Source organism: Colobus angolensis, unplaced genomic scaffold (assembly GCF_000951035.1).
Source record: "Colobus angolensis palliatus isolate OR3802 unplaced genomic scaffold, Cang.pa_1.0 Scaffold120, whole genome shotgun sequence".
Classification (NCBI taxonomy): domain Eukaryota; kingdom Metazoa; phylum Chordata; class Mammalia; order Primates; family Cercopithecidae; genus Colobus; species Colobus angolensis.
In genome coordinates this window covers 1720319-1734869 of record NW_012113142.1, presented here as the reverse complement: position 1 = coordinate 1734869, position 14551 = coordinate 1720319, and the positions used below count along the sequence as shown (strand labels likewise).

Below are 14551 nucleotides of genomic sequence, written 5' to 3'. Positions count from 1 at the left end.
TCCCTTCTCTTCCTTCTTGTTTTTTTTTTTTCTTTCTTTCTTTTTTTGAGACAGAGTCTTGCTCTGTCCCCCAGGCTGGAGTGCAGTGACACGATCAGGGCTCACTGCAAGCTCCAGCTCCCAGGTTCAAGCAATTCTCCAGCCACAGCCTCCCGAGTAGCTGGGAGTACAGGTGCACGCTGCCAGGCCTGGCTAATTTTTTGTATTTTAGTAGAGGCGGGATTTCACCATGTTGACCAGGCTGGTCTCGAATTCATGAGCTCAGGCAATCCGCCCACCTCGGCCTCCCAGAATGCTAGGATCACAGGCGTGAGCCACAGCGCCCGGCTGAAGACACATCTTTCAAAGGCACATTTCTAACATCATTCTCTTCATGAAACCTTCCCTGACCATGCTAGGCAAAGGCAGAGCCTCCCTGGTCTCTTGTGCTCCCGCAGGACTGGATGGGTTGGTGGGTGAGAGAATGGCATCAGGATCTGTCTTCATAACAAGCCTGTTATTGCAGGAAAGAATGAGTGAATGATCCCAAGCTACAAGCTACAAGACTAGGGAATATTGTATCCATTGAGGTCTTGCTCCTCACAAGAGGGCATTAGCTGTGAGGGTCTGCCCGCAGACCCTGACCCAAACAATGGATGAATAAAACGTGCACTGATGCACAGATATTCTGTTTTGCCAGTCCTGCTGAATGACTGCCTACACACCAAGAGAGGTTTGTCACTGCGGCCGCCCGGATCAGCTAGGGAGACTCAGATTTATTCATTAAGATTAGTTAACCAAAGCTTGAGTCAGCGCCATTAGAGGGTAATTGACATTGAGGACTTCCCGAGTAAAAAAAGCACACATCAAAGACTCATCTTAAGACCACATGAGTAAACAAATTAACTAGATAACTTCCCCACATCCCGTTATTTACTACTCTAATCCATTTAACTAAAGGTAATGGGACCAGGCCATCTTCGCCAGGGTCTATTACCGAAGTCATGTGAAAACCCTCAGGCCTTCCGAAAGGGTTTTGTGGTTATCATAACTAATATTTTCCCCACCAGCCTGATTGAATCCCAACACTCTATTTTACAGATGAGGAAACTGAGGCTCAGAGAAGTTTAACGACTTTTCCTGATCACCCAGGCAGAAGTAGTGGAGCCAGAATTTAAGCTAGTCTTTTGACTCCAAGTCTTTGTCTTGGCCTAACACTCTTTTTCCTGGCCCTAGTAGAAGACAGCAGAAAGATCTTAGAAGTAAGAAGGTGGTTAAATTGTGTGACTGCAGACAGAGTGCTCAAGTGTTCACTTGAAGCTGTGGGAATCTGTACTTTGTAGCGTGTGGAGGCTCAGAGTCCTGACATTATCTCTGGGGAGGCTTGCCTCTGGCTGGCAGGGCCAGGGAAAAAAGCCCCTAGGGGAAGGATGTTGCACCACCTTCGCCCCTCCCCGCCCGCTCCCGCCCCCCTGCTCCCCTCCACCCGGCAAGAGAGGCTTCTCAGCCCGAGGAGCAAGTGGGACCCCTGAATTGTTGGCGGGGGTGCTGTCCATGGTGCTGGAGGGCTGCGATGTTGCCAGAGAGTTGGGGAGCATGGAGGAGTTTGCTCCCTCCTGTAATCCCCTTGCTTTGGGAAGCCAAGGCGGGGTGATCGCTTGAGGCCAAGAGTTTGTGACCAGCCTGGGCAACATCGTGAGACCCTATCTCTACAATAACAATAATAATAATTAATAATAATAATAATGATCTCCAGTGCCATTTATGAGACATTCATTGCACACTAGGTACTGTGAGGGCATTTCCCATGCTCTAGTCCTTTACAACAAACCTATGAGGAAGGCACTATTATTAATTAGTTTCATTTTACAGGCAAGGAAACTGACGCCCAGAGAGTTGAAGTCACATGCCCTAGGTCTCTCAGCTCATGAACTCCCAAAGATCACTGTCTTGTCTCCCTCTCAAATCAGGGGTCCCCGGGGCAGGGTCAGGTCTCCTCCCAGACCCATCTGTGGTTCACTTCTCACTACAGCCCATTCCCTCTCCCCTAGACCTGACCAGGTCACTACCGATCTGAGCATCTTCTCCCTCTGAGCCCCAGGGTGAGTTCTGACCTCATTAGCTGAGAGGCCTCTGTGCCTGTCAGCAGCTGACTTTCCGGAACAGGCTGGACCCTGCAGTACAGATGAGTTGTTCCACCTTCAATTAATCACTTGCAGGTAGCAGCATCCACTTTGTGGCCCATTCTGTCCACAGCCAGGCTGCTCAGGAAACCCAGGCTTGGGCTTATGGGAGGGAGGCAAGTCCAGGGACCCAGCCAGGAGGCTGGGAAATCAGGCCTCTAGGCCTTTAACCACTTCCTGGCTTGCAGAAGAGGGAGTGTGTCCCTTTGGCAGGCATTAAACTGGGGTTTAATGACTTAATCTGCACATGGGTTTGGCTGGCTCCAGTATCTGCGCTTGCCCTTGGGAGCTGACCCAATGCTAGGGACAGCCTCAGTTGAGCTCTAAGGGTGGCCGGTGGGGCCCTGGCTCCTGGCTGTATCAGCAGAAAGGAAGTGGGCTGAAAGTCTGGTGCTATTTATTTATTTTTTGAGATGGAGCTCCTCCTGTTGCCCAGGCTGGAGTGCAAAGGGTGCGATCTCGGCTCACTGCAACCTCCACCTCCTGGGTTCAAGCCTTACTCTCCCAAGTAGCTGAGATTATAGGTATGCACCACCACCCCCAGCTAATTCTTCTATTTTTAGTAGAGACAGGGTTTCATCACGTTGGTCAGGCTGGTCTTGAACTCCTGGCCTCAGGTGATCCACCTGCTTTGGCCTCCCAAAGTGGTGGGATTACAGGTGTGAACCACCACACCCAGCCTGATGACACACATTTAGAATTAATATTACCCAGACTTCCAGAGTAGGAAGGGACCCATGGGGTCTTTGAGTCATTGTTCAGTGGGAGAAACAAGGGTGCAGAGAGGGGAAGGGACTTGTTCAGGGTCTCACAGCCAATCAGTGGTAATGTAAAGACTTCCCATTTGCTGCGCTGCCTCCAAAGAAGGACAGTGTCAATGCCTCCAAGGACCAGAACAAGTTAGAGTTATGGCTCTAGACTCCATATCTGCCTGCTTGCCTCTGCAAACCACTCACCCTCAAGCAACCCCTATGTGTTCTCCACATTCCCCATCACAGTAAATGACTGCACCATCCACCTGGTCACCCAGGCCAGAGACCCGGTGTCATCTAAGCTACCTCCCCCATCCCACATCCAGTCAATTACAAACCCTGCCAGATTGGCCCATTTATTTCTTGAATCCTGGTCATCCTCACCAGCTCTGGCAGCCCTGCCTCCTGCTCCCTCCCAGGCTTGCTGGGAAGCCTGCGTTGACCAATCAAGCAGGGCTACAGACACGTCTCCAGTTCTCTTTTATCACACTACACTGCAGTTTACCTGTCAGTCTCCTGAACCAGCCTGTGAGCTTCTAGAGGGCCATGATGGCATCATGTTCATCTCTATACCCACAGCCTCTAATAACATAGGGCCCAGAGTAGATGCTGGGTGAGTGTTTGTTGAGTGAATGCATGAACATCGTTTCTATCTCATGTTTGAACAATTCCTGTAACAGGGACTTCATTCATCCTAGGACAAACCACTTAGTTTTGTTCATTTGTGTTTTGAGATGAAATGTCACTCTGTTACCCAGGCTGAAGTGCAGTGACGCAATCACAGGCCACTGCTACCTACACCTCCTGGGTTCAAGCTATTCTCATGCCTCATCTTCCCAAGTAGCTGGGATTATAGGCACATGTCACCACATTCAGCTATTTTTTGTATTTTTAGTAGAGACAGTGTCTCACCATGTTGGCCAGGCTGGTCTCAAGTTCCTGAACGCAAGTGATCCGCCCGCCTCTGCCTCCCAAAGTGCTGAGATTACAGGTGCGAGCCACCAAACCCGGCCAGAACTCCTTAGTTTTTAAAGAGTTTTGATTATTATAAAATAAAAAACAAAACAAGACAAGACTCTTTTTTGAACTAAGCTGAATCAACACTAGATGACTTGCCTGTGAGAATCTTGGCCCTGTCTTGCAGATCGGCTAGGGCCTTGCTCCTCTTAGGGCAGTCTAAGGACCAGTAGTGTTGGTGTTACTTGTTAGAAATGCAAATTCTCAAGCCCCACTCCACATCTATCAAATCAGAAACTCTAGGGGTGAAGTCAACAATCTGTGTCTTGCCGGGTGCGGTGGCTCAAGCCTGTAATCCCAGCACTTTGGGAGGCCGAGATGGGCAGATCACGAGGTCAGAAGTTCAAGACCTGTCTGGCCAGCATAGTGGAACCCCGTCTCTACTAAAAATACAAAAAGTTAGCTGGGTGTAGTGGTGTGCACCTGTAATCCCAGCTACTCAGGAGGCTGAGGCAGGAGAATCATGTGAACCCAGGAGGCAGAGGTTGCAGTGAGCCGAGATTGCACCATTGCACTCCAGCCCAGGTGATAGTGCAAGACGCCGTCTCAAACAAAACAAAACAAAACAAAACAAATCTGTGTCATTTTTTTTTTTTGAGATGGAGTCTCGCTCTGTCGCCCAGGCTGGAGTGCAGTGGCCGGATCTCAGCTCACTGCAAGCTCCACCTCCTGGGTTTACGCCATTCTCCTGCCTCAGCCTCCCGAGTGGCTGGGACTACAGGCGCCTGCCACCTCGCCCGGCTAGTTTTTTGTATTTTTTAGTAGAGACGGGGTTTCACCATGTTAGTCAGGATGGTCTTGATCTCCTGACCTCGTGATCCGCCCGTCTCGGCCTCCCAAAGTGCTGGGATTACAGGCTTGAGCCACCGTGCCCGGCCACAAATCTGTGTCTTAACAAGTCTTCCTGGTGATTCTAATGCCCAATAAAATTTGAAAATGGCTATTTCTAGACCACTGCCCACCTCCCCCTAATTGGTGGTCCATACTTGGGCTATATCAGGAGGACCTGGGGGACATGAGAAATTTCATCCCCAGAGGCCTTTTTTTTTTTTTTTTGAGACAGAGTCTCATTCTGTCACGCAGGCTGGAGTGCAGTGGCGCCATCTTGGCTCACTGCAAGCTCCGCCCCCTGGATTCACACCATTCTCCTGCCTCAGCCTCCCGAGTAGCTGGGACTACAGGCGCCCGCCACTACGCCTGGCTAATTTTTTGTATATTTAGTAGAGAAGGGGTTTCACCGTGTTAGCCAGGATGGTCTCGATCTCCTGACCTTGTGATCGGCCCGCCTCGGCCTCCCAAAGTGCTGGGATTACAGGCATGAGCCACCGCACCCGACTGAGACTTTGATTCAGTGATTCTGGGTTGGATTCCAGGTAGCACTGACATACGAAATATAGGACACTCAGTTAAATTTGAATTTCAGATAAACAACGAATAATTTCTTAGTAGAAGTATGTTCTAAATATAAAATTCAAATTTAATTTAACTGGGTTCCTATTTGGCAATCTGGCAATGTTAGCTAAACATCGCTACTTCTAACAAGCCTCTCAGTCGATTCAGCCAGGTTTGACCTAGATCCTCTACAAACCTTCGTATATTTGAAGCTAGGTATTCTGACCACCTGTATATTCTTATAATCTTCCCCCTCCCTAGCATCCTATTTTTGTTGATATATCCTAAGATAACATGCATTTTTGGCAGCCACATTGTGATATTGACTCAAATTGAGTCTGTAATCATTGAAAATCCCCATAATCCTTCCCAAACATTCTGCTTCTAAGCTATGTCTACCCCATTCCAATTTTAGTTTGGGACCCAGATTCAGAATGTGGCACTTCTCACTATCCTGTTTCACCTTCTTCTTCTTTTTCTTTCTTCTTTCTTCTTTCTTCTTCTTTCCTCTTTCTTCTTCTTCTTTCTTCTTCTTCTTCTTCTTCTTCTCAGAGTCTTGCTCAATTGCCCAGGCTGGAGTGCAGTGGTGCAATCTCAGTTCACTGCAATCTCTGCCTCCGGGTTCAAGTGATTCTCCTGCCTCAGCCTCCCGAGCAGCTTAGATTGCAGGCATGCACCACCATGACTGGCTAATTTTTGTACTTTTAGTAGAGATGGGGTTTCACCATGTTGGCCAGCCTGGTCTCGAACTCCTGACCTCGTGATCCACCCGCTTCAGCCTCCCAAAGTGCTGGGATTACAGATGTGAGCCATCGCACCTGGCCCTGTTTTACCTTCTTAGATTCTTCCAATGTCTCTAACTACTGAGTCCTTTTAGATTCTGACTGTATATCCACCAGTCCTCTCACGCTGTGTCCTCAGTGAATTTGATTGTCAGACTACCAGTGTTCTATCCAGTCAATAGTGAACATATTGGATCAGATGTGGTGAGAATAGTGCCCTGTGATTCTCCACTAAATACCTACATCTAACATGACGTTGATCCATTAACTAGCTCCTTTTGAGTATAGGTCAATCAATCAACCAATTACAACAAAATGGGATATTAGCACCCACCAGGACAGTGTCATCTTATGAAATCTCATATTGAGGCCAGGCGCAGTGACTCATGCCTATAATCCCAACATTTTGGGAGGCTGAGGCAGGAAGATCACTTGAGCCCAGGAACTTGAGACCAGCCTGGGCAACATAGCAAGATCCCATCTCTACAAAAAATTTAAAAATCTGCTGGGCATGGTGGCGCACCTGTACTTTCATCTACTTGGAAGCTGAAGCAGGAAGATCACTTGAGTCCAGGAGGTCAAGGCTGCAGTGAGCTATAGTCATGCCACTGCACTCCAGCCTGGGCAACAGAGCGAGAGTCTGGAAGGAAGGAAAGAAGGAAGGAAGGAAGGAAGGAAGGAAGGAAGGAAGGAAGGAAGGAAGGAAGGCAGGCTAAATCTCACAATAATTTCTTTTTCTTTCTTTCTTTTTTTTTTTTCAAGACAGAGTCTCGCCCTGTCACCCAGGCTGAAGTACAATGGTGCGATTTCAGCTCACTGCAACCTCCACCTCCCAGGTTCAAGTGATTCTCGTGCCTCAGCCTCCTGAGTAGCTGGGATTACAGGCACCCACCACCGTGCCTGGCTAATTTTTGTATTTTTTAGTAGAGACAGGGTTTTACCATGTTGCCCAGGCTGTTCTTGAACTCCTGACCTCAGGTGATCCGCCCACCTTGGCTTCCCAAAGCCCTGGCATTACAGGTGTGAGTCACTGAGCCCGGCCTCACAATGATTTCATAAAATATAATGTCATATGACTCACAGAGGGACCCTGTGCCTGCAGTCCTGCAGTCACCGCCTAGTCTGCTGGCCCAACAAACCTGACTTGGAAGGAAATGGGCTTAGTGTGCAATGTTTTGGGTCATTCTATTAATGACCTGCCGCAGATTCCTGCCCGGTGCCTCTCCAACTCACCAGGTGAAATTGGTCAAATCCACCATCTGTTCTAGTGAAAATCCAGACCATATCTGCCACGCCTCTCTTCACATAGCTCTCCTTTCCTCCTCAATCATTTCTGCAAAGATTACCCTGGGCAACCTAGCATTGCTAGCCAGGTGTTCTCCTAGCACTGAGGCTAGAATTTCTCAGGGTTTGGAGATCTGAGTGCATTCAGAATGACTCTCACCAGTTTTCACCCTCTGCCCTCCAGGAGCTCAGGCCAAGTTCGAGGCTGGGGAGCCTTGCTCAGGTCAGAGGGAAGATGTGCAGAACAGCATGGCTTCCAGGGCTCTCACTGGCGCCTTCGTGCTCTCTCTCCACACTTTCAGTGTGCCTCTTGCATTGCCTGGTGCTGGGGTAGGCTCTAATGAGTCAGAATGAAAGGATGGTCCCCTCCCCTAAAAGGGCTCATAGTCTAGAATAGGAGTTAGAAGCAAACAACCAATTGAATCTCGGTATCTAAATGTCGCATTTAAAAAGTGTGGACAAAAGATGCGGAAGCACACAGAAGGAATGACACATCCTTGCTGGAAGAGCGGAGGACTTCCCATAGGAGGTGATTTTTGGGCTGGGCCCTGAAGGATGAGTTGAAGTTCCCTAGGTGAAGAACAGGACTCCAGCGGAGGGGAAACACATAGGCAAAGGCACAAAGGAGGAAGTAAAAGCACACATTTGGGGGATGAGGACCAAGGCTAAGGGGCTGGGTATTCGTTGCAGGACGGGGTGCAGCATGGGATGAAGTTGCAAGATAGCATTCGACAGAATGCAAAGGGGTCTTGCAGGCTGTATCAAGGGCCATGCCATGTATTCCTCTATCTTGCCTCCTGTTGTCACTGTCTTTGTTCAGCCTGGGCGCATTGCGCTTCACATGCACTAGGCACTTAGCTGGAGCTAGGAATTGAAAGCTAAGTTGCCCTCAGCCCAGGGGGAGCCAGACCTGTGAACTCACAGCAACAAAAGCAAAAGCTCTGGGAGGTAAGGCCAGGAGCGGTGGCTCATGCCTGTAATCCCAGCACTTTGGGAGGGCAGATCACCTGAGGTCAGGAGTTCAAGACCAGCCTGGCCAACATGGTGAAACCCCATTTCTACTAAAAATACAAAAAGTAGCCAGGTAAGGTGGCAGGCACCTATAATTCCAGCTACTCAGGAGGCTGAGGCGGGAGAATCACTTGAACCCAGGAGGTGGAGGTTGCAGTGAGCCAAGATTGCACCACTGCACTCCAGCCTGGGTGACAGAATGAGACTCCGTCTCCAAAAAAAGAAAAAAAAAAAAAAAGAGCTCTGGGAGGGTGACACCAGCCAGAGGGGAAAGAAAGGCTTCCAAAAGGTGATGATGCCTATCAGCAGTGACTTTGAGGACAACTAAGAATGAAGAGTGTCCCAGGAAAGGGCCTAGAGCCAAGAGAGGTGGAGGAGGATGTGTGTGGTGGGGAGTGGTGGAGACAGAGCTGGACCAGGAGGCAGGGCCATGTTGTGGCTTTAAGCCAAGGTGACAAGAGTCACGGGAGGCTGCTAACCAGGGCATGACATGGTCTAATTTGCTCCTGGACCCATCTGCCAAGTTGCCAATGGAGGATGAAGGTCTGAGAGCAGGGAGGCCAGGCAACCGCAGTGAGGCAGTGGACCTGCATGGAGGAAGGAGCTTGGGTCCAGGTGGTAACAGGGGAGGAGAGGAAGTGGATAAATGTGAGAGATGTTGAGAAGAGAGGATGGGGCTGGGCGTGGTGGCTCATGCCTGTAATCTCAGTACTTTGGGAGGCTGAGGTGGAAGGATCGTTTGAAGCCAGGAGTTCAAGACCAGCCTGGGCAAAACAGCAAGACCTTGACTCTACAAAACAAAAAAAATTATTTTGTTTTAATTAGCTGTGTATGGTGGCACATGCCTGTAGTTACAGCTACTCAGGAGACTGAGGTGGGAGGATATCGCTTGAGCTCAGGAGTTCAAAGCTGCAGTGAGCTATGACTGTGCCACTACACTCCAGTCTGGGTGACAGAGTGAGACCCTGTCTCAAAAAATGAACAAAGAAGAGGGGATGAGGGACCTGACTTGATGACAGGTGAACTGTTGTGGGTCAGGGCAATAGGGGTATCCAAGCTCCACACATGTCCCTGGCTCAGATGACCAACAGATAGAGGGGTCACCCATAAGCCAAGCACTGCAGTTGAGGTAGGTGGGGAGCAGGGCTCTGCTTGCAGCATGGGGTGGGTGATGCTTGTGGAGTGTCCCAGGAAAACCCCTGGTGGACTGGTCTAGGGACAGAGGTGGGAAGCTAGCAGGTGTGAGAGTGGAAAAGAGGGGTTAGAAGAACAGCTTTGGTCTCGAAGCCCCCAGGCACTCCCCTCTCCAGAAGACTCTGGCAGATGCTCTCAGGAACAGGTGGAAATCAGAGGCTCAGAGAGGGGTAGTGACATCTTCAGGGTCACACAGCAAGGAGTGGAAAAACGCAGCCTAGAACCCATGCACTTGGGACTCAGGGGGAAGAACATATGAGAAGAGTTTATGTTTTCATCACCATTGTTGCCTGCTGTCATTCTGTCCCCTTCAGAGCCTCCTGTAGCTGTCACAGCCCCTCTCTCTTCTCTGCCTTCCAGTTTCTGTAGCTCTGAACACTCCCACCCCCATCCCATCACTCTGAGGCCAGAGAGGGGAGGGTGTGTTGGGGGAGAAGTGTCACAGGGAAGGCCTGATCCAAGATGTCCAGGCATGCCCAATCCCTTCTTTTCCTCCCTCCCTCCTTTCTTTCCCTCCCTCCCACCCCACTCCCTGGGAATGAGGCCTCCCTGTTGCTTAGTAACTAGCAGAGCCTTGGAGAAAGGAAATGGAAATAGCTCAGGAGGTGCCTCCCCTCTGTTAAGATAGAAGTCCTTGGAGTGTGTGCGTGTGTGTGTGTGTGTGTGTGTGTGTGTGTGTGTCTGCTCTACTTTGGCGGGCCTAGCATGGAGTCAGAGATTCTTAGCTCCAAGCCAAGTTGACTCCCACCCCACCCTGAGCCTACAGGAGGACGTGGCTGCCTGGAAAGCTAGTCAGTGTCAGCCTTGGTCACATCGCCAGAAGCAGTGTTTCCAGAACAAAGGAGGGGATAGTCCTGTAGGCCCAATCTGGGTGAGCCCGGCTTATCTGGAATGTGGGCTTTGGAGAAGTTGGCCAGATCAAACAGAGAGCTAAAATCTGCCTCTGGGGTGGGAATGGAGTAGGCTTCCATAAGTCCCCTCTGTGCAGGGCTGCCCTGGGAGCAGACTGGGAGGTAGGAACACATGGAATGTAATCTGTGTCCCACTGGACAGAGCCAGGACAATGGGCCTGGTGTGTGTGTAAACGGTTTCAACTGAGCCTAAAGGAGAAATATGACTGGGGAGTTAATGATGTGTGCAAGTGGGCGCTGGGATGTCTGGCCCAAGCATCCATGTAAGCCAGAGAGGATTATCCTCGGTAGTTCCCGGAGGTGACACAATTCCCAGCCAATGGCTTTTAGAGGCCATCCAGTCTGGCCTGCATCCGCCCACCTTACAGATGGGAAAAAGCCCAGATTCCAACCCACTCGTGCCCTGAGGTGTGACCCAAAGGTGCAAACCAGCCGTCTGTCTCCCTCTGCACCAGGAAAGGAAGCGGATTAGAGCCATGAGTAGGCCCTTAAATCTCCAGGATTAACTCGAGCAGAGAGGAGCTTAGCAGGTGGCCAAGAAGTGACCATCCCGCCTCGTGTCTGTGTCTGTCCCTCAGGGCCAGCGGCCCAGGCCAGCGGCTCCGGGGCTAGCCACGATGTCCTCCACCGTGAACAACGGGGCGGCCAGCATGCCCTCCCCACCCGACGCCGCGAACGGCTTCCCGCAGCCCAGTGCCTCCTCGGGGGCCTGGCCGCGGGCGGAGGAGGAGCTGCGTACCGCGGAGCCGGGCCTGGTGAAACGCGCGCACCGCGAGATCCTGGACCACGAGCGCAAGCGGCGCGTGGAGCTCAAGTGCATGGAGCTGCAGGAGATGATGGAGGAGCAAGGGTGAGCGGGCCGTGGGGCGGGGCTGGGGTGGGGAGATAGGCGGGGCGAGGGTGGGAGAAGGGAGTGATGCTGCTCGTGGGCGTGGCAAACGTCGTGGGCGGGGAGAAGGGCGGGGCTAGGGACTATTAGGGCAGAGTCGGGCGACCGTGGGAACCCACGAGCCTTGTCCAGACAAGAGACCAGAGTCCAGACCAACTGGGGTGAAGCCATTGCAAGTCCAGCTCATCTTTCATTCGTGTATTAGGTTGTTGCGAAAGTAATCGCGGTTTTTGCCATTAAAAGTAATGGCAAAAACCGGCCAGGCCTAGTGGCTCACACCTGTGATTCCAGCACTTTGAAAGGCCGAGGCGAGCGGATTATTTGAGGTCAGAAATTCGAGACCAGCCTGGCTAACCTGGTGAAACCTCGTCTCTATGAGAAATACAAAAAAAAATTTAGCCGGGCGTGGTGACTCACACCTGTATTCCCAGCACTTTGGGAGGCCCAGGAGGGTGGATCATGAGGTCAGGAGTTTGAGACCAGCCTGGCCAACATGGTGAAACTTTGTCTCTACTAAAAATACAAAAATTAGCCAGGCTTGGTGACGCGTGCCTGTAATCCCAGCTACTCGGGAAGCTGAGGCAGGAGAATCACTTGAACCCGGGAGGCGGAGGTTTCAGTGAGCTGAGATTGGGCCACTGCACTCCAGCCTGGGCAACAGATCGAGACCCCCTCTCAAAAAAGAAAAAAGAAAGAAAGAAACTAGTGGGCTGGCTGCTGAAGGAGTGAAAGTCAGGAGCAGTGGCTGCCCATCAGACTGTCAGTGAGCTGAGAAATCAGAAACTCCCTACACAGCGGGGCTGGAGCCTAGAGCCACATGGGGCCAGACACAGCCTGTGTCCTGCAGTCCTTCCAAGTCACACCTTTGTCTGTCCACCCCAGGCCTCCTGGGCTCCCTTAGACAGGGGCCACCATCTCTGAGGAGCTTAAGAAGACCCCCAGGCTTAGGCAGAGACAGTGAGTTGCTGAAGGCCAACTGGAAGGTGGGGGGCCAAGGCGGGGGCCAAGGTGGAGCCAGGATGAAGAGTCTTGCTGGCTGCCAGGCAGGGATGCTTGTAGGGAGAAGAAGGGGTAATGGGGACCTGGTGCTCACCTCACCCAGAGGACCAGGTAGTGGGGAGGAGGCCCCTTGCAGAGAGGGATAGATGGATGGATGGCAGGATGCTGAGGATGCACAGAAAAGAGATTCCAGCTGGCAAGGGAACATGTTGATGAGCTGTGGGTACCAGAGGAGAGAATGAGATCCCAAGGGGCAGGGGCAAGAAGGGGCGAGGTGGGGAGCATCTCCTACAGTGAGAACCTCAGGTGGTGAATTAAATCTGTGAATCCAACCAGATACGGTGGCTCACGCCTGTAATCCCAGCAATTTGGGAGGACGAGGTAGGCAGATCACTTGAGGTCAGGAGATCGAGACCAGCCTGGCCAACATGCTGAAACCCCATCTCTATAACACACACACACAAAAGCGGGGTGTGGTGGCTCACGCCTGTAATCGTAGCACTATGGGAGGACAAGGCAGGCGGATCATGAGGTCAAGAGATAGAGATCATCCTGGCTAACACAGTGAAACCCCATCTCCACTGAAAATACAAAAAATTAGCCGGGCGTGGGGGCATGCACCTGTAATCCCAGCTACTCAGGAGGCTAAGGCAGGAGAATCACTTGAACCTGGAGGCGGAAGTTGCAGTGAGCTGAGATCATGCCACTGCACTCCAGCCTGGGTGACAGAGCAAGACTCCGTCTCAAAAAATAAATAAATAAATAAAAATAAATTAGCCGGGCATGGTGGCGAGTGTCTGTAATCCCAGCTACTCGGGAGGGTGAGGAAGGAGAATCACTTGAACCTGGGAGGCAGAGGTTGCAGTGAGTCAAGATCGCGCTATTGCACTCCAGCCTGGGTGACAGCGCAAGACTCCATCTCAAAAACAAAACAAAAACAAACGAACCCTGCAAATTCCGCCAAATTCTGTCTGGAGAGTCGAGGATGGAGGGGAGTGTGGGCAGAGGACAAGAGGGTTGACAGGGACAGGCGAGGTGTCCCCTGCACTTTCCTGCTCCTCCTCCTCCCAGAACTCCACCCCCTTGATGAACCCATCCCCATCCTGAGCCCCTCTCCCTTCACCAAGTCCCCTCCTCTTCTCTGTACTTTCCCATCCTGAAAGCCCTCCCCTTCAAATACCCCCGCCATTTCAAGGAACCTTCCCTTACTGAGCCCCTCCCCGAGCAAACGGTGATGGCATTTGGCCTTGTCCTGGGTGTTAGACCCCCAGCATTAAAGATCCCTGCTTTCCGGCCGGGCGCGGTGGCTCAAGCCTGTAATCCCAGCACTTTGGGAGGCCGAGACGGGCGGATCACAAGGTCAGGAGATCGAAACCATCCTGGCTAACCCGATGAAACCCCGTCTCTACTAAAAATACAAAAAAAAAACTAGCCGGGCGAGGTGGCGGGCGCCTGTAGTCCCAGCTACTCGGGAGGCTGAGGCAGGAGAATGGCGTAAACCCGGGAGGCGGAGCTTGCAGTGAGCTGAGATCCGGCCACTGCACTCCAGCCCGGGCGACAGAGCAAGACTCCGTCTCAAAAAAAAAAAAAAAAAAAGATCCCTGCTTCCCTGGGAAGCACCCACTATGTCCCCACTTGCTCAGTCAGGACCCCTTCCCCCACCCAAGCTCTCACTTGAGGTGGTCCTTATCCTGGAGCCACCCCAAAAAATCCAGCTCTTGGGTGACCCTCCCCCTGCCCTCCCCATCTGCAGCAGGCATTTGATCGTGGCAGGGACAGGCATTCCGAGACTCCCAAATCCAGGCTTCTGGCTCTATCTTGACCTTGACAAGCCACGGTTTACTCACCTGGAAAATAGGGGCACCTGTGTTCCGGAGCTGTTCTGAGAGTCTTGCGTTGAAGACACACGTGGGACTGCCCTGCCCCCAGCCAGTCCCCACAAAGTGCCCAATAAACACCAGGCGCCCCTGCTCTTTTATCGAATCGAGTCATTAATATCCATTTCTAGAAACACTGGTTCGGTTGCGTTTATTTACTGGGTTCTCGGGCATTTGACAAATATTCACATCAGTCACAGGAACACACACTCTTTGGCCCCATTAAAAAGCAATCCTTTTCCTTAATATTGATGGGTGGCTGGCTAATCCACTGGCGATTG

The 14551-nt window shown here is 51.5% G+C and overlaps 1 protein-coding gene across 1 annotated transcript in view; it reads left to right on the top strand.

Moving 5' to 3' along the window:
- SRRM3 (serine/arginine repetitive matrix 3) overlaps nt 1-14551 on the top strand; it is a 91048-nt gene that overhangs the window by 22833 nt on the left and 53664 nt on the right. The window contains exon 2 of the mRNA XM_011930838.1: nt 11084-11355. Coding sequence (XP_011786228.1) covers nt 11123-11355 — 233 coding nt within the window. The 5' untranslated portion in view covers nt 11084-11122. The remainder of the gene's footprint in view (nt 1-11083; nt 11356-14551) is intronic.